This window comes from Myxozyma melibiosi (genome assembly GCF_037950935.1).
Source record: "Myxozyma melibiosi strain Phaff 52-87 chromosome Unknown BZA70scaffold_3, whole genome shotgun sequence".
Taxonomy (NCBI): Eukaryota; Fungi; Ascomycota; class Lipomycetes; order Lipomycetales; family Lipomycetaceae; genus Myxozyma; species Myxozyma melibiosi.
The window spans coordinates 33,381-54,008 of record NW_027042917.1 but is presented as its reverse complement, the minus strand read 5'-3'; the positions used below and the strand labels follow the sequence as shown (position 1 = coordinate 54,008).

General features: G+C 51.9%; 11 protein-coding genes and 1 non-coding gene across 12 annotated transcripts; 7 read left to right on the top strand and 5 right to left on the bottom strand.

Annotated features, from left to right (window-relative positions):
- Positions 1-170: 170 nt before the first annotated feature.
- Positions 171-1,442, bottom strand: BZA70DRAFT_275512 (uncharacterized protein). Its single transcript, XM_064912170.1, has one exon. It carries the CDS (start codon positions 1,291-1,293, stop codon positions 262-264), a length of 1,032 nt encoding a protein of 343 aa, XP_064769073.1. The 5' UTR covers positions 1,294-1,442; the 3' UTR covers positions 171-261.
- Positions 1,443-1,573: 131 nt separating this feature from the next.
- Positions 1,574-3,321, top strand: BZA70DRAFT_275510 (Serine/threonine-protein kinase SSN3). The gene is made up of 6 exons (XM_064912169.1): positions 1,574-1,835; positions 1,912-1,938; positions 2,006-2,213; positions 2,281-2,737; positions 2,792-3,062; positions 3,123-3,321. The coding sequence occupies exons 1-6, from the start codon at positions 1,717-1,719 to the stop codon at positions 3,271-3,273; spliced, it is 1,233 nt and encodes a 410-aa protein (XP_064769072.1). The 5' UTR covers positions 1,574-1,716; the 3' UTR covers positions 3,274-3,321.
- A 114-nt stretch (positions 3,322-3,435) lies between these two features.
- Positions 3,436-4,806, top strand: BZA70DRAFT_275507 (ADP-ribosylation factor family-domain-containing protein). Its single transcript, XM_064912168.1, has 6 exons — positions 3,436-3,615; positions 3,679-3,707; positions 3,760-3,797; positions 3,868-3,898; positions 3,957-4,029; positions 4,088-4,806. The coding sequence occupies exons 1-6, from the start codon at positions 3,589-3,591 to the stop codon at positions 4,436-4,438; spliced, it is 549 nt and encodes a 182-aa protein (XP_064769071.1). The 5' UTR covers positions 3,436-3,588; the 3' UTR covers positions 4,439-4,806.
- On the bottom strand, positions 4,794-7,574 carry BZA70DRAFT_121811 (uncharacterized protein). The gene is made up of 5 exons (XM_064909507.1): positions 7,347-7,574; positions 7,201-7,227; positions 6,947-7,131; positions 6,733-6,877; positions 4,794-6,681 (listed from the first exon to the last, which is right to left on the bottom strand). Exons 1-5 carry the CDS (start codon positions 7,404-7,406, stop codon positions 4,996-4,998), a joined length of 2,103 nt encoding a protein of 700 aa, XP_064769070.1. The 5' UTR covers positions 7,407-7,574; the 3' UTR covers positions 4,794-4,995.
- Positions 7,575-7,659: 85 nt separating this feature from the next.
- Positions 7,660-9,316, top strand: BZA70DRAFT_288429 (P-loop containing nucleoside triphosphate hydrolase protein; the record flags this gene model as incomplete). The annotated part of the gene is made up of 3 exons (XM_064914033.1): positions 7,660-8,039; positions 8,099-8,191; positions 8,245-9,316. 3 exons carry the CDS (start codon positions 7,660-7,662, stop codon positions 9,314-9,316), a joined length of 1,545 nt encoding a protein of 514 aa, XP_064769069.1.
- A 364-nt stretch (positions 9,317-9,680) lies between these two features.
- Positions 9,681-11,563, top strand: BZA70DRAFT_275501 (Glucanosyltransferase-domain-containing protein). Its single transcript, XM_064912167.1, has 3 exons — positions 9,681-9,861; positions 9,916-9,957; positions 10,021-11,563. The coding sequence occupies exons 1-3, from the start codon at positions 9,777-9,779 to the stop codon at positions 11,358-11,360; spliced, it is 1,467 nt and encodes a 488-aa protein (XP_064769068.1). The 5' UTR covers positions 9,681-9,776; the 3' UTR covers positions 11,361-11,563.
- On the bottom strand, positions 11,564-13,739 carry BZA70DRAFT_275500 (uncharacterized protein). Its single transcript, XM_064912166.1, has 2 exons — positions 13,521-13,739; positions 11,564-13,445 (listed from the first exon to the last, which is right to left on the bottom strand). Exons 1-2 carry the CDS (start codon positions 13,578-13,580, stop codon positions 11,682-11,684), a joined length of 1,824 nt encoding a protein of 607 aa, XP_064769067.1. The 5' UTR covers positions 13,581-13,739; the 3' UTR covers positions 11,564-11,681.
- A 1-nt stretch (position 13,740) lies between these two features.
- On the top strand, positions 13,741-14,894 carry BZA70DRAFT_294343 (uncharacterized protein). The gene is made up of 3 exons (XM_064914441.1): positions 13,741-14,150; positions 14,226-14,316; positions 14,375-14,894. The coding sequence occupies exons 1-3, from the start codon at positions 13,904-13,906 to the stop codon at positions 14,760-14,762; spliced, it is 726 nt and encodes a 241-aa protein (XP_064769066.1). The 5' UTR covers positions 13,741-13,903; the 3' UTR covers positions 14,763-14,894.
- BZA70DRAFT_275498 (uncharacterized protein) lies at positions 14,895-16,917 on the top strand. The gene is made up of 2 exons (XM_064912165.1): positions 14,895-15,776; positions 15,815-16,917. The coding sequence occupies exons 1-2, from the start codon at positions 15,135-15,137 to the stop codon at positions 16,907-16,909; spliced, it is 1,737 nt and encodes a 578-aa protein (XP_064769065.1). The 5' UTR covers positions 14,895-15,134; the 3' UTR covers positions 16,910-16,917.
- Positions 16,918-17,797, bottom strand: BZA70DRAFT_275494 (peptidyl-prolyl cis-trans isomerase-like 3). The gene is made up of 5 exons (XM_064912164.1): positions 17,714-17,797; positions 17,593-17,658; positions 17,364-17,537; positions 17,254-17,310; positions 16,918-17,196 (listed from the first exon to the last, which is right to left on the bottom strand). Exons 1-5 carry the CDS (start codon positions 17,723-17,725, stop codon positions 17,020-17,022), a joined length of 486 nt encoding a protein of 161 aa, XP_064769064.1. The 5' UTR covers positions 17,726-17,797; the 3' UTR covers positions 16,918-17,019.
- BZA70DRAFT_275493 (uncharacterized protein) lies at positions 17,798-19,028 on the top strand. The gene is made up of 2 exons (XM_064912163.1): positions 17,798-18,223; positions 18,287-19,028. Exons 1-2 carry the CDS (start codon positions 17,904-17,906, stop codon positions 18,570-18,572), a joined length of 606 nt encoding a protein of 201 aa, XP_064769063.1. The 5' UTR covers positions 17,798-17,903; the 3' UTR covers positions 18,573-19,028.
- BZA70DRAFT_t31 lies at positions 19,025-19,126 on the bottom strand. The gene has a single exon. It is a non-coding gene; the product is annotated as a tRNA-Ser (tRNA).
- Positions 19,127-20,628: the final 1,502 nt, after the last annotated feature.

The following is a 20,628-nucleotide window of genomic DNA, read 5'->3' as shown; positions in this document are numbered from 1 at the left end:
TTGGTTTTAGGTGTATTGAGGGGGATTTGAGGAATTACGGTGTGTGAGGGTGTGGGGTTGATGAAGAAAAGATGGAGGACTGTTTGGTTTATGTTTGGAAGGAGTAGCGGCTATAATACAGTGAATACAGTGCGACGAGAGGTGGTGGGGTTTACGTAGGTTTTGTAGGGTTTATGCAGCAGACATTATATATTACGATCTAACAGATGCACCGATACCAACTAAAAACAAAGACAGATCTCTAACCAATACAAACCAGAGCTACTCAAAAAACTTTGAGCTCTCCGGGAAATCATTCAACTTCTCCCTCAGCGCAATTGCAACTTTCTCTGCGCCCCATTGTAAAAGCGACGAGCTCGTGCTCGTGGACTTTATATTCTCCGGCCGCAGTTTCCATGATAATCGCGGCCCTAGCTTCTGCGGCACGACGCGGACTGTTTTAAGACGGTCGGAGCCCTGCTCGGATCGCTTGAGATGGACGTATTCGAGATTGAGACCGCTCTTGAACCGTGACAGACGGTCGGTCTCGCGGATCTCAATCATCAGCGTTCGCCATTCGTAGCCCGAGTATCGGCCAGGCGGGACGTAAAATTCCGCTAGCTCGACGTCTTTTGTGCCGCGAGCAATCTCGCAGGCGGTTCTGGCGCCAAAGATGGTGGATGAGATCAGGTCGCGCGTAGGGTTGATCGGATCAGTGGGCGAGTTTCGGTCGTTTTTGAAGTCGCTGCGGTAGAGGTAGACGTTAAACTCGAGATTGTCGAAATCAGCGTACTTCTCAAGCGGCCGCTCCTTGATGCACAGTCTGTACTGCAGCAGGTAGTTCCCCGGCGCGACGCGGATATTGCGAAACACATGCACGGGCACGATGCCAAAGTCGAGGACATGGTGTGCGGGGATCAATCTGATGTGAGGATAAGCATAGGCAGGTTCGAGCGGCGTGCCGTCAAACCCGGTGGCTCCCCAGCCCTTCATATCCCCAAACGGAATCTTCCACTGCTCCTCCATGCCACCGTAAATCATATCCCATGACGACGCGACGCGCTGCAGCTGCGGGTCCGGGTCTGCTTTTAGCGCGCTCGCGTACTGGTATCCTTCGAGGCCGAACTCGTAAATCATCTTTGTGCGCAGGAAGGCCTCATCGTTGAGATCTACGCCGGCCAGCGGCGGCAGGGACAGACGGAAGGCGTTGAAGTCTGCGTGGGAGAGAAAGAGCGCGATGCGCTCGATCAGCTCGGCGGGCAGGTGGGTGATTGTTATCGGGGAGTACCGGGCGACGCCGCATTCGGGCGCCATTGATTTGAGATGTGTCTATGTGGGCGGACGGTTGAAAGATAAGAGGAAGATCAGTGAGCGATGAGGAAGTTCACATGGCAGAGGAGAGCAGAAAGACCAGTGCCCGGGAGAACGAGCAGCAACGAGCAGCAGTCTGGAGCCGGTGGTGGTGCATCAGCCCAAGTCCCAGTCCCATCTAGATCCCGATTAGCGTGGACGCCGACTATCCGGCTTATGTAATGTGTAATGTAAGCATCGTGCGGCTTCTCGACATCGCGCTCACCAGTATCTTCAATGACCAGCCATCACCACTCACTGCCACAACCGAGAGAACTCCTGTGACGAGCTGGTGGATTGAGTGCAGATGGCATCATAACCTATCTAGTTCAAAGTACATACAAACGCAGAAAGACAGAAAGACGGGAGGATAGTATATCACCCACCATGTCGCTGTCGGCGAGGTCCCCTCTGGGCTCTTACAAAATCAGACGAGATGGCACGCGCAAAAAAGTCCTGGACCGGTATGAGATTCTGGGATACATAGCAGCGGGAACTTATGGCCGGTGAGTATATGCTTGCTTATATTACTATCTGTACTTCAGGATGTGTTGAGCTAAATTACTTCATGCAATCATCTAGAGTCTACAAGGCGAGAGCAAAATACGGGTATGCAATCTCCTCCCTCTCCCACTCACCCCCCCTCAAACAATCAGAGAACTAACAAAGCTCACAGCGACACCACGCGCGAATTTGCCATCAAAAAATTCAAGGCCGATAAAGAAGGCGAGGTGGCGCATTACACCGGCATCTCGCAGTCTGCCTGTCGCGAGATCGCTCTCTGCCGCGAACTGCGACATGTCAACATCACGACGTTGGTGGAAATTATATTAGAAGATAAATGCATTTACATGGTTTTTGAATTTGCTGAGCATGATTTACTTGTATGCCTGCTCGCTGTTTTTTCTATTATTGCGGGATGGTAGTGCACTATATGCTGACATCTGCTAGCAACTCATTCACTTCCATTCACATCCCGACCGCCGGCCAATCCCAGACTCGACCCTCAAATCGATTCTCTGGCAACTTCTCAACGGCGTCTCCTATCTCCATCAAAACTGGGTTCTCCACCGCGACCTCAAGCCCGCAAACATCATGGTCTCCGCCGACGGCGTCGTCAAGATCGGCGATCTCGGTCTCGCGCGCCTGTTTTACAAACCTCTGCAGCCACTCTTCACGGGCGACAAGGTCGTTGTCACGATCTGGTATCGTGCGCCGGAGTTACTGCTCGGGTCAAGGCACTATACTCCGGCAGTTGATATCTGGGCTGTGGGGTGTATTTTCGCCGAGTTGCTTGCGCTCAGACCGATTTTTAAAGGCGAGGAAGCGAAAATGGATAGCAAGAAAACTGTCCCGTTCCAGCGAAACCAGATGCAAAAGATTATAGAGATTCTAGGAACTCCTACAAGTAAGTTTTCTCTATCTCATATTGATAATCAATCCTCACTAACTTGCTTTTCAGAGGAATCCTGGCCAGCGTTGCCTCAGTACCCAGAATACCACGCACTGGCATCGTTCAAACCCTACCAGAACGTCCTCGAGACATGGTACAACACCGTCCCTGCCGCGACACACGGAAGCCAGTCATCTTCACAATCCCAGCAGCCGGCCGCTAGCCAGCGAGGCTTTCAGCTCTTGCAGGGTCTGCTGGAGTATAACCCGCTCAAACGATTCACGGCCGAGCAAGCCATGCAGCACCCGTACTTCAGCGAGCTGCCGAAACCTACAGCAAAGTAAGTCCATTCTATTTCTACATATCATCATCATTATTGCCTTACTGACTTTTTCTTCAGCATCTTCGAATCAGTCAACTTGGAATATCCGCACCGCCGAATCTCAAACGAAGACAACGACATCAAGACCGTGAGTCTACCAGGCACGAAACGAAGCGGCTTACCCGACGACTCACTGCCGTCGCGAAAAAGACTGAGGAACGACAACTAACAATAGACCAACTACGTATCATATCTCTCAATAATATCATCATAAAACATAGCTGCAGGGCAGGACGCGGCGCGGCTTGCTCGTTAGAGTAAATTAAGGTTTAAAGCTCAACCTTAAAACTCAAATCGTCGGGGCAGCGAGGTCAGATCCCATTTCGGCGTCCTCTGCTGCCACCGTCTTCCCTGTCGCTGATCTCTTGTCTTTGTATATCTTGTCGTCGTGCTGTTTTTTTAGTAGTTCAGCTTAGACCTGTTGTAGATAGAGAAAGAGTAAGAACGAAGAAAGACATCCGAACAGAACGAACTCGGGCACGCGATGGGCAATGTTTTGACGCGTCTCGTGGTATGCGTTTTCCTTCTTTTGCCTTTGTGTGTTTCTGTTGTCGACTTCTAATGATTATTCCAGGCGCGGCTGTTTGGGTCGAAAGAGATTCGGTATGTTTTGAGTTGTGTTTGTGTGTGGGTGTTGTTACTTACTCGTCTGAAGAGTCTTGATGCTCGGGCTTGATGCTGCAGGGAAAACCAGTAAGTGAATACTCCTGATTTGAACCGGCGGTGGTTAGGAAATCGAGGGTCTGACAATTGCTTCGTCTAGCTATTCTATCACGTCTCAAACTAGGTGAAGCGTACGTATCATCTTATTCTCACTTTAGATCACCAGACACTGAACTCAAGCGAAATCAGTGTATCAACCGTGCCTACCGTCGGCTTCAACGTCGAATCAGTAGCCTTCCGCAACGTCAAATTCAACGTCTGGGTATGCACCACCCCATCCTCCCTACTCCATAAACCCAACTGACAAGAAACACCCACAGGACGTCGGCGGCCAAGACAAAATCCGCCCGCTCTGGCGCCACTACTTCACCGGCACGCAGGCACTAATCTACGTCATCGACAGCAGCGACACCGCCCGCCTGCCCGAATCCAAGCAAGAACTCGTGCGCATCCTCTCCGACCGCGAGATGAAAAACTGCCTTGTGCTGGTGCTCGCCAACAAGCAGGACTCGCAGGGCGCGCTTGCTCCCGAGGCTATCTCGGAGCAGTTCGAGCTCTCGGGTTTGCTTTCGAAACGGGGCAAGCCGTGGACGATTTTGCCGGTCGAGGCCAAGACTGGCAAGGGATTGAACGACGGACTGGCTTGGATTGAAGCAAACCTGCCAAAATAATTACCATCCCGCCGTCGTCCTCCTCCACACTCGCCCACCTGCCCAGCCCGGTCGTGCTTGGCGCTATTCCGCAGCGAAACATTCTCACATCTCTCGACAGCACAGCCACTAGCTGCCCAAGACCAAGAGACTTACAAGTTCCTAAGACCTCCATCTCAACTATTCTCTCAACATCAATACACAATATCTCTCGACATATATCAAAGACAACGTGCCTTTCTTCCTACGCTACTCAACCCTTTCTCTTTCTCATTCAATAATCAGTTCTACTCTGGCGTTTCCGTTTCCTCTTCTTTCTGTATCGTCTCAGACAGATCACTACATATAATGCTATTTCTCTTTTTGTACATTATTTACCTACTACACAATAAATAATAAATGAATAGATGTTAAAATGCTAATCTCCCTCTCTGCTCTCAACAGCTCACAGCAAAAGGACTAAAGTTCAAAAACAGAGATGATCAAAAGTGGAAGTATGATGACAAAACAAACTCTTACGCCCGCGAAAAGTATTGGAAAAAAATGTTAAAAGAAACAAAAAGACAGGATGGACTAATCTAGTCCACAGGCTTGACGTAATTACTAGGGAAGCTGCCAATCACTCCATTCAACTCTCCCTCCGTCCAACCCTCGCCGGTATTCCCGCCGGTCAACACAATCTTATCGCCCTCATGAATAGTCAGCTCGGCATCCGTCCGGCCCTCATAGTCATACAATGCAACAACGTAGTTTATCTTTTTCGCGCCCCGCTTCGGCGCCACCGCCGGTCCTTTCTTCTTAAACAGACCTCCAGACATCATGCTCGCGGTCGACGACGAGATCGACGAGGTGCGCGTCATATCCGGCTCAAGCTCAATGTAGCTGAACGGGACTAAGCCCTCAGCCAGCCCGTCTCGTACAAGCACCCAACCGGTACCGTCGTGGGGTTCAAGGACCTCGATCTCGTCACCGGCAGACATTGGAATCTCGCCGTCGCCGTTCGGAGTATACGCAAACTTTGCATGCGCAGTTTGCGTCTTTGCAGATGACGACCCTGGCAGCTCATACGGATCACCACCCGGCATGGTCGAGCTGGCGTTGGACTTTGCCTTGCGTCTACCAAAGCGTGAAACCGAGCCCAACATCGACGACGTGTGCGAAGTTATCGAGTTTGTCGACCGGGGCATCATGACCGAGGATGCATCGTCATCCGACGCATTCCCGTTCCCGTTCAGACTTGAGTTGTCGGTCTGCTTGCTCTTCTTCTTGCTCTTCTTGACCTTTGCGCCCGCACAATCGGCAGGTACTTTCATCTGACACTTTGCATGGCAGGTGTAGCCGCAGACACGGCACTTGAAGCCGTGTCTCGACAGTCCCCAGATTGTGTCGTTGCAGAACAAGCATGTGGTCGGGATCTTGAACGACACACCTTTGAAATCGTGCGGTCTTGTGCCCTTGATGATATCGCCGACTACCAGTTCGACTGTCTCGACCTCGACTTCGAGCGCAATTCGTTTTGTGTCCGCCACCGCTGCGTCGCGCTGGGCGTTTATTAGTTTTGTGAAAACCTCGTCAAAGTTACCCTTTGTCGGATCCTTGATTGCTTGCTCCCGCAGCTCGTACAGGGTTTCAATCTCGTTCCGTTTCTGCTCGACTGTCGAGCGGAGGTCGAGGATTCCACGCTGTGACTGGGCGATCTTGTTTCTCAAAAACGTCTGCGCGGGATCATCGACAATCATCTCGTCGTCGTCATGCCAGATCGGTGAGGGCTCGTAGACAAAATCGGGAGGAGGAGCCCAGTCGGCGAGCGCATTGTGACGCATAAACATGGCCGAATCGAGGAACGGATCGTTGAGAGAGATAGCATGGACAGAGGCCTGGAGATGATCCCGGCAGCGTTCAAGACACGACAGCTCGAGATTTGAGGCCTCAGTCCAGATTGAATTGAGCTTGCGCACGCGGGCCTCGTTAAGATCCTGCATGCTATCGAGAAGCGAGGGTACGTCTTGGAAGTAGTACTTGTCTTTGACTCGATTGGCGACGTTGATAGCGATGAGGTACGAGTTTTTAGAGTTGTTCATGTCCAGCTGGTTCTGTTCAAAATGGCGGGTGGCTTTTGATTTGCTGTTGTCGAACGACTTTTCGGCTTTTGTTCTCGAGTTTTCGACAATCTGGCAGGAGGAGTCGTACTGAGTCTTCATCTTCTTCAGTTCAGAGTAGACAAGATCGCGTTCTTCGTCCAATTTCTCGTTGAAAGTGACGTGCTGTATCGATTGTTAGTTTGGGATGATTTGAGATAGATGATACGTGCAAACCTTTCGTCTAAATTCCTCGTATCTGGACTGCAGTCCTCGTAACTGATCTGCAACCTGGAGACTCAACTCGCTAGATAGTCGGTCGTGCTCGTTTGCCATGTTTTCGGTTTGAGTGAGGATATCAGTCCAAGTGACGAGACTCGCGCTGTAGGTTGAGAGAAAGAAGAGTCAGTCAGCCGAGTGACGGTCGATAGCTAGGACGAGGGTGACGTACGATTCGAGAGAACCTGGGGTAACCTGGGGAGTATCACCGACGGAGAGCGAGATACTCTTCTTTGCTTTCTTCTCAAAGTATTTTTTCGTAAGAGCGAGAAGTTTGACGGAGTACTCTTTCTCGAGAGTGGATCGCTCGCGATAAAACATCTGGAGGTCCTCGAGCCATCTTATGCCGTTTCCGATCTAGAGGGTGTTAGGAGATAGTGGGCTGGAGTAGGAGATTGGCCAGAGCCAGATCAATTAGAGACATACCCATGCTTCAGTGACTTTGAATCCGTCCTAGATATGAATAGAGATCAGTCACTGTTGGTTGAGAATATGCGGCATATCGCTGGTAGCGATAGTGATGCAGCAGCAGCAGCAGCAGCAGCAGCAAGACTCTAAGCACGTTTGCGCACCTTCAGCTCGGTTCCGAACGAAAGACCATCGTCAATCTCGTTCTCGTCAACCGAGTCCATTGCAGAGTAGTGTGATGATCAAGAAAAAGAGAGAAATCGAGAGGAGTAGCTGATTGAGATATAAAACAACTGCGAGTGGACGAGAGAAGGTCGACGGATTGAGAGCGGGAGCGGGATGTGGTTTGGACCTGAGCCGGGTAACTTTGATTTGGGTTTTTCAGAGTCAATAATAAAAATACTCTGCTTTGTTTACAAAAGCGAGATTGATTTCGATTCGGCTGATATCAGAAGTATAATCAAAAGAAACAGAAATATGGCCTGGGACACGCCTGAGAAGAAAGAAGAGGAGGTTGAGAAGAAGACCGAAGAGCCCGCAGCCAAGGCATCGCTGAGCTGGGCAGAGGAAGATGACGACGACGAGATCCCTCCTCTTGCGGATCCAGCATCAGACCCCCCGGTTGCCGCAGCAGAGCGTGATGTGACGCCTCCACCGGAGGAGGAGAAGAAAGATGCGGTGGGGGAGAATGGAGAGCCTGTGATGACGAACGATGAGGTGCTGAAGGCGGTTGAGCAGGATGAGCATTTCGTGAGCTTGGTCGAGAACGAGAACGAGATTTTGGTTAAGCTTGCGGATTTACAGGCTGATCCGAACTCGACCCTTTACTCGATTAAGAAGTTTGAGGATTTGGGATTGTAAGTCTATTTTGAAGAAGTGAGGAAGGTGAGATGATGATGCTAATGATTTCGATCAGGTCTGAGGAGTTGTTGAAGGGTTTATATGGAATGAAGTTTCAGAAGCCATCAAAGATCCAAGAGCGTGCTTTGCCGCTGCTACTGAATAATCCGTATGTGATATTTTTGTTTACTGTTTTGTGAATCGACTAACACGATGGAGCAGGCCACGAAACATGATTGGACAGTCGCAGTCAGGAACAGGAAAGACGGCAGCGTTCACGTTGAATATGTTGTCGCGGGTTGACCCTTCGCAGCAGACGGTACAGGCACTCTGCCTGGCGCCTTCGCGAGAGCTTGCGCGACAGATTATGGACAATGTTCGAGAGATGGGAAAGTACACAAAGGTGACGACGGAGTACGCGATTCCGGGAGTGCGAATTGAGCGTGGACGACAGCTGACACAGAACATCATTGTTGGTACCCCGGGCACAGTGCTTGGTCTTGTTTCGCACCGACAGCTGCCGCTGAACAATGTGAAGGTGTTTGTGCTGGATGAGGCGGATAACATGATTGAGGGCCAGGGCCACGGAGATCAGTGCATTCGGATTCGCAACGCGCTGCCCAAGACTACACAGCTTGTGCTGTTTTCAGCGACGTTCCCGGACGAGGTGTCTGAGTATGCCAAGAAGATCATTCCGAACGCGAACGAGATCCGGCTGAAGCCTACGGAGCTGAATGTGAAGGCGATCAAGCAGCTGTACATGGACTGCGATAACGAGGAGCACAAGTACGAGGTGCTTGTCGAGCTCTACCATCTGTTGACGGTCGGGTCGTCGATCATTTTCACGGCGAAGAAGGTGACGGCGGACGAGATTAATCGACGGATGACGCAGGACGGCCACAAGGTCAGCGTGCTGCACGGCAACTTTGAGGGCTTTGAGCGCGACCAGATTCTGGACGATTTCCGGCAGGGACGGAGCAAGGTGCTGATTACGACGAACGTGCTGTCGCGCGGAATCGATGTGCCGTCGGTGTCGATGGTGATTAACTACGATCTGCCGACGCTGGTCACCGGCGAGGCGGACTACGCGACGTACTTGCACCGGATCGGTCGCACGGGCCGGTTCGGTCGCGTGGGCGTGTCGATATCGTTTGTGAGCGACGACCGGTCGGCGGCGCAGCTGGCGGATATCCAGGATCACTTTGGGGTGCAGATGATTCCGCTGCCGACGGACGACTGGGACATGGTTGAGAAGGTGCTGAAGAAGGCGTTGAAGGGCGTGAGTCTGAGCTGAAGGAGTGAATCTTAGATCAGCGCTGACAAAACCGCGTGGCTGAGGAACGTGCGGCCAGGGAAAATGCAGACGGCGGAGTTGATGCTCAGGAGTCTTGGCCCATTCCATTGCTATCGGGGATTGTTTCAATGCGAGGAGGGATAGTGACGTTGTTCACTCTGAATATGGTGTATTTACTTGCTGCAACCTGTATCCGAATGCTTTTATATACATATAATGTACTATTTCCTATTTTAACAACAAACCTGCAGCGAACTCCGCGGGCGTGGACTCAACCTGTCTTTTAAATAAGGTTTGTTTCTTTATTTACAAAACCTTAATTTGGCCCGAATCGCGACGCTTTTTTGGGCGTCCTCGGCGCGAACTTTTAACCTCCTCGGCCGCGTTTCCTCTTCTTCTTCTTCTTCCTCCCTTCTTCTGTACCTCTTCTTCCTCTTCTATTCATCACCTCTTCACCACCATGAAGTTCTCGCTCTCTCTCGTCGCGCTCGTCGCCTCTGCCCTCTCCGTCTCCGCCCTCAACACCATCGAGGTCAAGGGAAATGGTTTGTTTACCTCTCTGTTTCCCTCCTCCGTCCATCTCTAACCTCCCCCTCCAGCCTTCTTTGACTCTGAGACCGGTGACCGCTTCTACATCAGAGGTATGTCTTCTTCTTCTTCTGCTCTCTATATTCTTCATTATTCTCTGCTAATAACACCACCAGGCGTCGACTACCAAATCCCCGACGCCAACGGAGACACCGCCGACCCGCTCGCCGACTACGACGTCTGCTCCCGCGACATCCCCTACATCAAGGCCCTCGGCATGAACACCATCCGCGTCTACCACGTCGACAACTCCGCAGACCACTCCGACTGCATGCAGCTCCTCGCCGACAACGACATCTACCTCATCCTCGACGTCGCCAACCAGGACCAGTCTATCTCCCGTGACTACCCCTACTACTCCTACAACTACATCCTCGCCCAGCACAACTTCGCCACCATCGACGTCTTCCAGAACTACACCAACCTCCTCGGCTTCATCGCCGCCAACGAGGTCGTCAACGACGTCAACACCACCAAGGCTGCTACCGTCCTCAAGGCCGTCATCCGCGACATGCGCGCCTACATCAAGGCACGCGACTACCGCTCCATCCCCGTCGGCTATGCTGCCGCTGACGTCGAGGAGAACCGTTACCAGCTCGCCCACTACCTCAACTGCGGTGAGGAGGACACCCGTGCTGAGTTCTTCGCCATCAACGACTACTCCTGGTGCGGAGACTCTTCCTACACTGTCTCCGGCTACAGCACCAAGGTCAAGAACTTCTCCAACTACTCCCTCCCGCTCTTCTTCTCCGAGTACGGCTGCAACCTCGTCGAGCCCCGTCCCTTCTCTGAGGTCGAGTCCATCTACTCTGAGGAAATGACCGCCGTCTTCTCCGGTGGCTTGGTCTACGAGTACGTCCAGGAGGCCAACGACTACGGTCTCGTCAACGTCACCGCCGGCTCCGACGAGGTGACCATCCTCACCGACTACAACAACCTCGCGTCCATGCTCAACTCGACCTCCAACCCCTCCGGCGACGGCGGCTACACCACCGACAACGAGGCCTCCGAGTGCCCGGCCTACGTCAAAGGTCTCTGGGAAGCCAACAACACCCTCCCCGCTCTCCCCTCCGAGGCGTCGGCCTACATGACCGACGGTGCCGGTGACCCTCTCGGCCCCGACGGTCCTTCCAACCAGTGGACTCCCTCGGACTCGTCCTACGGCGACGCCACCCTCTCCGTCTCCGGCTCGGTCTCCCAGGCCACCGCGACCCTCAGCACCTCCTCCGGTGTCTCCTCCTCCGCCGTCGGCTCGTCTGCCTCCGCGACCTCCACCGACGGCTCGTCCTCGTCCTCGTCCTCGTCTTCCTCGTCTGCTTCCTCCGCCACTTCCTCGGCCGCAGAGTCCTCCTCCGCTGCCATCGCTGACTTCAACCGCGCCCAGTCCGCCGTCAACTTTGCCGTCCCTGCTGCGGTCGTCGTTGTCTGCTTTGGTTTCGGTCTCGTTGCCTTTTAGACACCCTCTACTTTTATATTTTTTCTTTTCTTTTTCTTTTGAAGATTGCTGTATTGTTATTCTCTCCAATGTACAAAACTTGATTGTACAGTCAGTGTACTATCAACCTTTTTTGTTATTCTCTAATTGAAATACCTTTTTTATTCCTCTTTTTGTCTGTTGCCAAAATAGAACCCTGCCCCATACTCATCGCCGTTCTAAACCTGAGTGTCACATAAACCTAAAAAACTTTAAAGTAAAAATAAATCTTGATTATCTAATCATTACCCTTACGATTATTAATCACAAACCCTACGACAGCCGATCCTGTATATCTTATCTCTACGGCCGCAGCAACCCCGTCTCCCCGGGTCTGAACCATTCGCGCTCTAAATCATCCCACACCTCGTCTGCGATCTGTCTGCTGGCCTCCCTGCTCACCGTCGACTTGGCCTCAATGTACACCTTCAGCTTTGGCTCGGTCCCGCTGCCGCGGATCGTCACCCGCACCGCCGAGTCCAGCGCGAATGTAATCATCTCGGATGACTTGCTCACCGGCAGCACGGGGACATGGTCGGGTGTAGACGAGTCGTAGCCTAGCGTCAGGTCGCGCCAGTAGGTCACCTGTCGCGTGCCTACTCTGCTCGGGTACCGGTACTCGTTGTTCCCGCTCGGTTCGGCCGCTGCTGCACCGTCGCTCTTGGTGCGGATGTAGTTAAACACCGAATCTGTCACGCGCGGATCGAGCGCCACGTAATAACTGTTCTTGTTCTCAAAGTACCCGTACTTTTTGTAAATCTGCTCGAGCACAATAATTATCCCCTGCGCGCGCGTCATCTTTGTGCCCGACACCGTGTCTTCGATCCAGCGCAGCAGCTTCAAAAACATCATCATCGCGCCGATCCCGTCCTTGTCGTGGATCCCGGGAAACATGTACCCGATCGCCTCCTCAAACGCAAAAACGACGTTATACCCCTGCGCCTCGAGCTCGATCGCGCGGTTTCCGAGCCACTTGAAGCCCGTCAGTGTTTCCTCGTAGTAAAACCCTTCCGTCTCTGCAAACGATCTCAAGATCTGAGACGACGCGGTCGAGTTCAGCATCGCCAGCTTTGACAGTTCAAACTTTGTTGTATCCATAGTGCTGAACAGGAAATACGCAAACAAAATACCGAGCTCGTTGCCCGTCAACTGCATCCACTTTCCATCCGCGCCCTTGACCGCGGCACTAAACCGGTCCGCGTCCGGATCGTTCGCAACCACGAGCGAGATATCGATCTTGTCCGACGACGCCATCGCCAGCTTCAACGCGCCCTTCTCTTCTGGGTTTGGGAACTCCACGGTAGGGAAATCGGGATCTGGCTCAGCCTGTTCCGGCACCACAAACATATTCTTGTCCGGCACCGCGCCAAGCAACGCGGCCGCACGCTCAGCATACGGTCCGCCGACGCCGTGCATAGGCGTGTACATGAATCGCATCATAGAGTTGATCTTTGTGTCGCCGGCCAGGACGGCGAGCTGCGCATAGTACTGATCCGCGATCTCGGTCAGCGGACGGTTGACGAGCGGTGATTTGTCGACCAGCGTCTTATCCCAGATCCAGGGCTCGAGATTGTCGTCGATGGCGGCAGCAATGCCCTTGTCGCGTGGCTTCACAATCTGGCATCCGTTCGACCAGTACACCTTGTATCCGTTTGCCGACGCGGGGTTGTGCGAAGCCGTGACCATGACACCGCAGGCTGCGTGCAGACGGTCGACCGCAAAAGGCACAAGAGGCGTATGCACGAGCTTATCGAGGAAATGCACGACAAACCCTTTGTGAAGGAAGGCGCAGGCGGTCAGACGCGCAAACTCGGCGCTCTCGTGTCGGTGGTCGTAGCCGATGACGATGCCGCGCTTGAGCGCGTCCGGCACCGCACCAGCGACGTAGACGGATAGGCCCTGTGAAGCTTGCAGCACAGTGAGCTCGTTCATGCGCGAGAAGCCGGCCTCGAGCTTTGCGCGTAGACCGGCGGTGCCGAACTGAATGCGTGTCCTTAGCCGGCGATCGAGCTCGGCTACGTTGCCAGCTGCCAGGAGATCTGTGATTTGCTTGCGGGTGTTTTCATTCTGAGAGGAGAGGAGAGGAGTTAGTGGTCTGTTTGGTTAAAGAGAAGATGAACAAGACAGATAGTCGGACTGTACCTGGTCGAGGGCGAGCCAGTCGTCTGCCAGCTCACGGATCGATTTGAGCGACTGCGGCATCAGGTATGAGGGGAGAGAAGAGGAGGTTCAGCGAATGACCTGCACACACAGCAAATATCTGAACTGGATCTAACAAAAGTAGAATGAAACCGCGATAATCTGGCGATTCGGAGCACGATAAAGTCAGGTTGGGTCCGAAGATCTTCGGTTGTTTACGATTCTGGCGGTGAACGGTTGATAAACCTTCGAGGATCTGAAAGGTTTAAAACGCCCTAATTTGAGTCTCGTCGGGGTTTTCTGGTCTTCGCTCAGCAACAACACCAACAGCGAAACAGAACTACAGGAACTACCAAAACTACACTTCTCGAGCTGAATTGCCAACAATGGGCCTCGTCGCTGGCTCTGGGAACGCCACTCTCACATTCACCTACGTCTCCTACGACTCATCCGACCCGCTCGCGGCTTTCTTCGCCTGGATATCGCTCGTTCCCCAAACAATTGGTGTCCTCGACGTCGCCTTCATCCTCAGCCGTCGCGAGGCGGAAACAATTCTAGTACTCTGCGGCCAGACGGCCTGTGAGATTGCAAATATCCTGCTCAAGCTCGTGCTCGCGCAGGAGCGGCCACAACGTATGTCTGCCTTGTCCTTGATCTAGTAGCTATAGTATTATTCATATTACTAACAAATCTATCTTATTCCCACAGATGGCTCGCAATTCGGTTACGGAATGCCATCTGCGCATGCGCAGTTCATGTCTTTCTATGCCACATACATAACACTGTGGATGTTCTTCAGGTAGGCTCACTGCCTGTTCTCCGTCTCCAAGCACATCTCTAATCTCATGTACCTGCAGAGCCCACCAATTTACACCATTCAAGCGCTGGTCGCGAGCCATCGGCCTCTACATCCTCTCCATCCTCGTCTGCATATCCCGCGTCTATCTCTCCTACCACTCGACCGAGCAAGTTCTGGTCGGCTACCTCGTCGGCGTCATCCTTGCCTGCATCTACTTCTTCGCTGTAGTTCTCATCCGCGAATTCGGCCTGCTCGACTACCTGCTCGACTCGCCCATCTGTCGCGCACTCTACATCAAAGACACCGCACACTACAAAAACTTTGTCGCCGACGAGCACGCTGCCTGGCTTGCGTCGCGGCCGAGAAACGTCTACGCGTCAAAGTACGCCAGCTTTGAGAAGAAGCAGCGCACGATCGTCGTCGTAGACTCTTCAAAGACGGACTGAGGGAGATCAAGCTAGTTCATACATAGAAATAATTCCTCAGTAGCAGCTCAGCTCAGCTCAGAATCAAAAGCATGTTTACATCTCAAAACTACTCGCACTTCCTCTTTGGTAATCCCACGTGACCGCACCACACCCTCACCCACGTCAGCGTCGTGACGAGCAACACCAAAACCTCAGATTCTGACGCTTCACCGCCCACAACAACAGAGAACACCGCACCCTCACTCGGCTGTAACCGCGTCGTTTGTTTACTTCCCCATCGCCTCTGACGCGTCCTCCTCGGTCGCGTGTCTTCTCGCCTGTCTTTCCTGATCCCGGGCACTCCTGCCTGTTGCACCCGCTGCACCGCCTGCCTTCCCCTTGGTCGTCACCATGTCTCTTCCCCAGGACTCCCACGACCCCGCCGCCAGCGGACGCGACCACGACTCTGAACCCGTCGTCATCACCGCGACCCCCGTCCAGGTCCGCCGTCCAGTCGTCCCTCCTTCGTTCGCCCAGCAAGCCCCGCCGCCCTCGGCCGCTACCCACACACCCCCTCCGTCCACCACCTCAGCCTCCGCGCCCAATGTCACCGCAGACCAGCCCTCCCAGCACCAGCAGCAACAGCAGCAACAACAGCAGACCACGGACCACCACCTCCTTCTCGACTCTGGCGTCGCTGAGGCCGCGCTTGCAAACATCATCACCGACCCCGCTTTCGCAGAGTCCTCAGACCAGATCTCCTCTCAGCTCCATGTCCACGAATCAGAGAGCGCGCTCGCGCAGGCTGTCCGCGCCGTCCAGGCTGCGACCGAGAGTCTTGAAAGTCGCATGCAGCTCTCGCTGCCTTCTCAGTCCTCCCCTCATAAGCCACGTCGACAGTCAGCGTCCCTGACTGGCGTTCAGCGAAACGCAGCAAATGCCGCTGCTGTCGCTGCCGCCGCCGTCGCCTCTTCCTCCGCCTCGGCATCAACCCCCGGATCAGGCGCAGGCGCCCGTCTCTGCAACCGCTGCAAAGCTCGCAAGCCAGAGGCCGTCTTTGCAAAGCCCCCGGCCGTGAAGGCTTCTACAAGTTCTGTGACTCGTGCCGCGAGCAAAGCCGTCAGCACACGTCCGACACTCGCAAGCGCAAGCGTGATTCAGAGCTCGCCGGCGCCGGCATGGCTGCAGGTCTTCTCGGCCGGACTGCCGCAGGATCAATGATTTCTGCCGACGGCAGCTCTGTCCCTGCCTCTGCCGGTGGTAACGGTGAGCATTCCGGCTCAAACACAATGACGCTCGGATCTGGGAACAACGCGGACCCCTTCATCATCTCAAACTACTCTGAGTTTGCTCGACTGTTCCCTGTGCCGGGCAGGCCAGGTGACGACGACAACACGATCGAGGTTGATCCTGAAACCAACAACGGCATGACGCACGTTCCCTTGCATCAAAAGTCTTTCATCCTACAATCCTGCGTCTCGCTCGACGGAGGTCTCTCGACCATCGACGACATGCTCAAGGACGTCCACGAAGAGCCCGTCGAACTCTTCAAGACTGTCATCCAGCGTATATTTGACATCTCGGGATACTACTTTGCCCGTCGCGCCCGCACCAAGTCGCCCAAAAGCTACCGTATTCAGTACGTCTGCTCGCAAGTCGCGGATACATCAAACAACCGCAACCCGTTCAAGCCCGCAAAACGTTCCCGCTCTCGCAGAGAGCTCTACAACTGCCACGGCCGTCTCATTCTCGCGGCGTCCTACACAGACCACAGCGTAGTGGTCAAGTACACGCACCACATCGTCCACGGCTCCGCCACCAGACGCCGCTACCTCTCTGAAGCGGTCAAACGGCACATCATGAGAAACCGAGAGAAGCCGCTCTCGGTGATCTTTTCCGCTATCCGCGACCTTGGTCCCGAAGCTGGATCGCAAGCTGAGCTTGACTCTGTCACTCGTAAGCAGGTTTATATCTTCCTCAAACGGCTCGAAGATGCCGAGCGCTCGTGGCATGCCGCGTCGGCGGAAGGCGGAGAGAACGGAGGAGGGCAAGATTCTGGAGTGCCTGGCGGGCAACAGAAGGTAGATCCTCATGAGGATGTGCAGGGTGTTGTGGTCGGTAACAGGCCTCGCCATATGACGGAAGAGGATTTGATTTTTGAGAGACTAGCGGCGGAGGAGGATTAGGTGCTGTATTTATAGCTTTAGAATTAATTGAATTTGATGATTTTATACAAGAGCTCTGCTTTAAGTCCGCTATCGTACACGACATAGATAAACAACTTGACTGAGAACATCTATTCGGCCAGAGGATTGGCGTGTATGGTCACGCTCTTTATATAAATCGGGGTCAAAGGCCTATTTTTCTTATCGCACTTCACTTCTTCCAGCTCTGAGAGCGTCGTATCTTGTCCATCGATAACCTTTCCAAACACTGTATATGCTCCGTCCAGATGACTGTGTTTATCGTATGTCTGCAGTAGTAAACATGTTAGCTTGAAGGCAACAAAAAGAGACCTCGATCGACTTACAATAAAGAACTGTGAACCATTTGTGTTTGGTCCTGAATTTGCCATCGATACCACACCCTATTCAACTGTCAGTATCCTCCTCGTACTGGATAATCAGCAGAAACGCTTACTCTCGCGTTATGCCTCAGACCTGGCCTGATCTCATCCTCGAACTTTCCACCCCAGATCGACTCTCCACCTTTCCCTGTCCCTGTCGGATCACCCATCTGCACCATAAACCCCGGAATATTCCTGTGAATCTTTGTATTATCATACGTCCCCAGTGCGCAGTGCGCCAAAAAATTCTGTAGAGCGGCTTGTTAGAGACAAAAAGTAGATTGGGCTTTCGATGGTACGTACTTCACATGTTTTTGGAACCGAGCTGCAGAACAGCTCGATTTTTATATCCCCTAAATCTGTGTGTAACTGAATCTGTTAGACCCGGAATAATGTAATTATGGATGAAACAGACAAGACTTACTGTGACTGACATGTCTGTGGTTGTTATTTGCGGGTTTCAATTGCAAAATACAAGGGCGCAATATTTAAAAACACGTAGAGAACGCCCGCTGGGAGGAAAGAAAGTAAACTCCAGAAACTCCTAATATCCAAATCTCTGATCCTCCTCTCTTTCTTCAATATCCCACAGCAACCACTACATAAACCTCGCTATGTCTACAGTCCCTCTTCAACCGACTGATCTATATGGCGGCGCAATGCGAATATCCCTTCCCGAGGGTTTCATCGACGCAAGCACGCTTCGCCAGATCCCAGATCACCAAGAAGTCTTTGTTTCTTCAAACGCCAGCACATCGCAGGACGACAGCATAATAATCGAGCTTGTTGAGCGACTAGAGAAGGAGTCTGATAAGCAGGCTGTCTTAGCACATCTTGATGAGATTTTGGAGATCAATAGTCCTGGATATAAGTTTGGCGCTGACCTCGATAACCGGGAGGATTCAGTGATCCAGATCCCTTCTCCTACAGCATTGTACGTGATTTCATAACCGCTACTCTATTATTCATCTTGCTGACAAATTCCTCCGCCTACTAGACAATCCTCTTCTGCATACCTAATAGTCGACTCCCGACAAGCCCAAAAATGGGCCACAACCTCGTCCTCCAAGCCCATGCACCTATCTCTAGCCCTCGCAGTGATTCGCTTGACATCTCCCACCAGCACAGATATCCTGGTCACTCTGAATTCCGGTGTCGACACTCAGGAGCATTCTCTGTCTTCAGAAGAGCAAGCAGCGCTCGCAGAAACGCTCAAGAGACTGGCTACCTCCATTGTTGCTTCTTTGGAGGTTCGTGACTGGGGTCTCTTCGGTGAGGAATAGCGAGAGATGGCCAGTTGATTCATTGATTGTTGGATATCAACAATTGGGCGCTGAGTTGGATTGAGCCATTTTACTGTGACTCAGATCACCAGATCATTTCATATCAACTATAATGATGGGATACGATCGAGATGAAAGACTGCCATACGTTCTTCCGATGCAATGCAGTTTCGAGTCTCCAGTCGAGAAGCCTCATGGTCTTCAGTATCAACTGAGAGGACGATTCAATGTCTATTTAGCTGCTCTCATGCTCTATAACGTTCCTATCCACATCTGAAATACATATGCCGATCTCTGGCTGGTCATCGCTAGATCGTACTGACCCCATGCAAGCGCGCACACTGGATCCCAAAACGAAAATCCAACATCAGAAATAAAAAAGAAATCAACAAAAGTATTCAAAACCAATAGAAATAAAAAGATATAAAATAAATAGAAACAAAAAAAAATTTCGACAGACGCAGGATTCGAACCTACGCGCGGGAACCGCATTTGATGACCAAGAATTATTCTTAAATTCAAGTCAAACTCCTTAACCACTCGGACAGTCTGTCGTAACTTTCTAAGAAAAAAATTTTATTAGCCATTATAAGCCGCAAATACAACCAAACCCTACTTAAATATCAGGCTATGTGTTGTTAACGGCAGAGAGAGGTTTCTGTGTCCAGTATGACTTTTAAATCTTTTTCTAAATACTCAATTACATCATTAGGCATACATCTAGTTTGATGTATGGAATGACTTCGACATCATCGTCCAAGATGGGTGGAAGTGGCTGATCCAGCTTTTCATCGCTCCGCCCTACACTCTACAGACAGACCATGCGCGGCTCACGCATGGCTAAATACGCGCCAGAAGTACGCCCTAGCGATCATGATTTCTTAGAGCGATCCAGGCTGGAGGAAAACAAAAGCGGGTCATTTATATGAAGGTATGTTATTATTGTAGTAGAGCCAATATTGCTGGGCATATCGATTGAATTATCCGTTATGTCTACTTGATTTCATCGACGTAGTTCTGAGCTCCAACATCTTTAAACTCTAACTATGCTGCACAACTGCTTCCCCGCTATCTACTTCACAAATCGAATATCTCCTAGCAAACCTGATCGCTTCTATTCTATGCATACGCTTGCTAGGTAAAATTTTAAGTCAGCTCTTACAACGAGCCATTAAGGCTTTCCAGAGGGAATTCTGTCACGTTGCGTGGCGGAGCTGTGTGCGTACCTGAATCCACAAGGCGCGAAGAGGCAGAGCGTACGACCGCCTGCTTGCCTACAGGCACATCGCTTGAAGGCCCAGGCTTCAAGCGATTGATATTGTTGCGGTTTACCTGCGGGATTTTCTACTCTAATATGAAAATCTTTAAGCAGCAGAGTATGTTTACCGTATTTCGATACGATAGGTCAAAAGAACTCATCAAGCAGACAAAGTCCTGGCTAAAACGCAGCAATATCTGTATACTTCCTTCGCATCTGCCCAGCATGCCGGCGACGAGTTGCTGCGCTTTCTCCGGCATACGGTCGATCATCTGCCCTACAGACATCGTACGCAGGAAATGTATGGGACACGATGAAACGACGACTGAACTGATAAGTTTATCCGTATTAAAATAGCTGATTTTCCTGTTCTGATCTGTTCTGACCTGTTCTGATTTGATCTGTGTCCTGACATTACTGCTCGAGTAATACTATATACTGAGACCGAGATGATTCATTTCCATGACATATATCTGCGTTCAGACTTGATTGCTAGACTCTGCCCCGCCCGACAGCAATTCCACGATCGCAGATGCCTTCTGTACACCAAACTCGACTGTCATCTCACTCGGGTCCTGGAATACCAGCACGGTCTATTTCACAGCCGGCGTCGATACCACCGACCTTGAATTCAAGCAGATCGAATGGATAGACGGAAATGTTTCAGGCGTGTATCTCCCGGGAGCGCCAGACAGAGGGTCAAACCATAACGACAGTCTTGTATACGATTTTGTTGATTATTCCACCGAGTCTGAATTGCCGTTCCGTGACTATTACCGCATCATATACTCATTCAAG

What these genes read in the sequence shown, in the direction of transcription:
- BZA70DRAFT_275507 (XM_064912168.1), top strand. Translation starts at nt 3,589, where the DNA reads ATGGGCAATGTTTTGACGCGTCTCGTG. An exon ending in ATGTTTTGACGCGTCTCGTG is followed by an intron (nt 3,616 to 3,678) that starts GTATGCGTTTTC and finishes TGATTATTCCAG; the next exon opens with GCGCGGCTGTTTGGGTCGAA. An exon ending in TTTGGGTCGAAAGAGATTCG is followed by an intron (nt 3,708 to 3,759) that starts GTATGTTTTGAG and finishes ACTCGTCTGAAG; the next exon opens with AGTCTTGATGCTCGGGCTTG.
- BZA70DRAFT_275493 (XM_064912163.1), top strand. Translation starts at nt 17,904, where the DNA reads ATGTCTACAGTCCCTCTTCAACCGACTGATCTATATGGCGGCGCAATG. An exon ending in ATCCCTTCTCCTACAGCATT is followed by an intron (nt 18,224 to 18,286) that starts GTACGTGATTTC and finishes TCCGCCTACTAG; the next exon opens with ACAATCCTCTTCTGCATACC.
- BZA70DRAFT_294343 (XM_064914441.1), top strand. Translation starts at nt 13,904, where the DNA reads ATGGGCCTCGTCGCTGGCTCTGGGAACGCCACTCTCACATTCACCTAC. An exon ending in CGCGCAGGAGCGGCCACAAC is followed by an intron (nt 14,151 to 14,225) that starts GTATGTCTGCCT and finishes TTATTCCCACAG; the next exon opens with ATGGCTCGCAATTCGGTTAC. An exon ending in ACACTGTGGATGTTCTTCAG is followed by an intron (nt 14,317 to 14,374) that starts GTAGGCTCACTG and finishes ATGTACCTGCAG; the next exon opens with AGCCCACCAATTTACACCAT.
- BZA70DRAFT_275498 (XM_064912165.1), top strand. Translation starts at nt 15,135, where the DNA reads ATGTCTCTTCCCCAGGACTCCCACGACCCCGCCGCCAGCGGACGCGAC. An exon ending in AAGCTCGCAAGCCAGAGGCC is followed by an intron (nt 15,777 to 15,814) that starts GTCTTTGCAAAG and finishes GGCTTCTACAAG; the next exon opens with TTCTGTGACTCGTGCCGCGA.
- BZA70DRAFT_275500 (XM_064912166.1), bottom strand. Translation starts at nt 13,580, where the DNA reads ATGCCGCAGTCGCTCAAATCGATCCGTGAGCTGGCAGACGACTGGCTC. An exon ending in ACTGGCTCGCCCTCGACCAG is followed by an intron (nt 13,446 to 13,520) that starts GTACAGTCCGAC and finishes CTCTCCTCTCAG; the next exon opens with AATGAAAACACCCGCAAGCA.
- BZA70DRAFT_275510 (XM_064912169.1), top strand. Translation starts at nt 1,717, where the DNA reads ATGTCGCTGTCGGCGAGGTCCCCTCTGGGCTCTTACAAAATCAGACGA. An exon ending in TTGCTGAGCATGATTTACTT is followed by an intron (nt 2,214 to 2,280) that starts GTATGCCTGCTC and finishes GACATCTGCTAG; the next exon opens with CAACTCATTCACTTCCATTC. An exon ending in GATTCTAGGAACTCCTACAA is followed by an intron (nt 2,738 to 2,791) that starts GTAAGTTTTCTC and finishes CTTGCTTTTCAG; the next exon opens with AGGAATCCTGGCCAGCGTTG.
- BZA70DRAFT_275512 (XM_064912170.1), bottom strand. Translation starts at nt 1,293, where the DNA reads ATGGCGCCCGAATGCGGCGTCGCCCGGTACTCCCCGATAACAATCACC.
- BZA70DRAFT_275494 (XM_064912164.1), bottom strand. An exon ending in CGGTTCCAAAAACATGTGAA is followed by an intron (nt 17,538 to 17,592) that starts GTACGTACCATC and finishes GCCGCTCTACAG; the next exon opens with AATTTTTTGGCGCACTGCGC. An exon ending in ATGGTTCACAGTTCTTTATT is followed by an intron (nt 17,197 to 17,253) that starts GTAAGTCGATCG and finishes TTACTACTGCAG; the next exon opens with ACATACGATAAACACAGTCA.
- BZA70DRAFT_275501 (XM_064912167.1), top strand. Translation starts at nt 9,777, where the DNA reads ATGAAGTTCTCGCTCTCTCTCGTCGCGCTCGTCGCCTCTGCCCTCTCC. An exon ending in CATCGAGGTCAAGGGAAATG is followed by an intron (nt 9,862 to 9,915) that starts GTTTGTTTACCT and finishes CTCCCCCTCCAG; the next exon opens with CCTTCTTTGACTCTGAGACC. An exon ending in TGACCGCTTCTACATCAGAG is followed by an intron (nt 9,958 to 10,020) that starts GTATGTCTTCTT and finishes TAACACCACCAG; the next exon opens with GCGTCGACTACCAAATCCCC.
- BZA70DRAFT_121811 (XM_064909507.1), bottom strand. Translation starts at nt 7,406, where the DNA reads ATGGACTCGGTTGACGAGAACGAGATTGACGATGGTCTTTCGTTCGGA. An exon ending in CGTTCGGAACCGAGCTGAAG is followed by an intron (nt 7,228 to 7,346) that starts GTGCGCAAACGT and finishes ATTCATATCTAG; the next exon opens with GACGGATTCAAAGTCACTGA. An exon ending in ACGAGGAATTTAGACGAAAG is followed by an intron (nt 6,682 to 6,732) that starts GTTTGCACGTAT and finishes CAATCGATACAG; the next exon opens with CACGTCACTTTCAACGAGAA.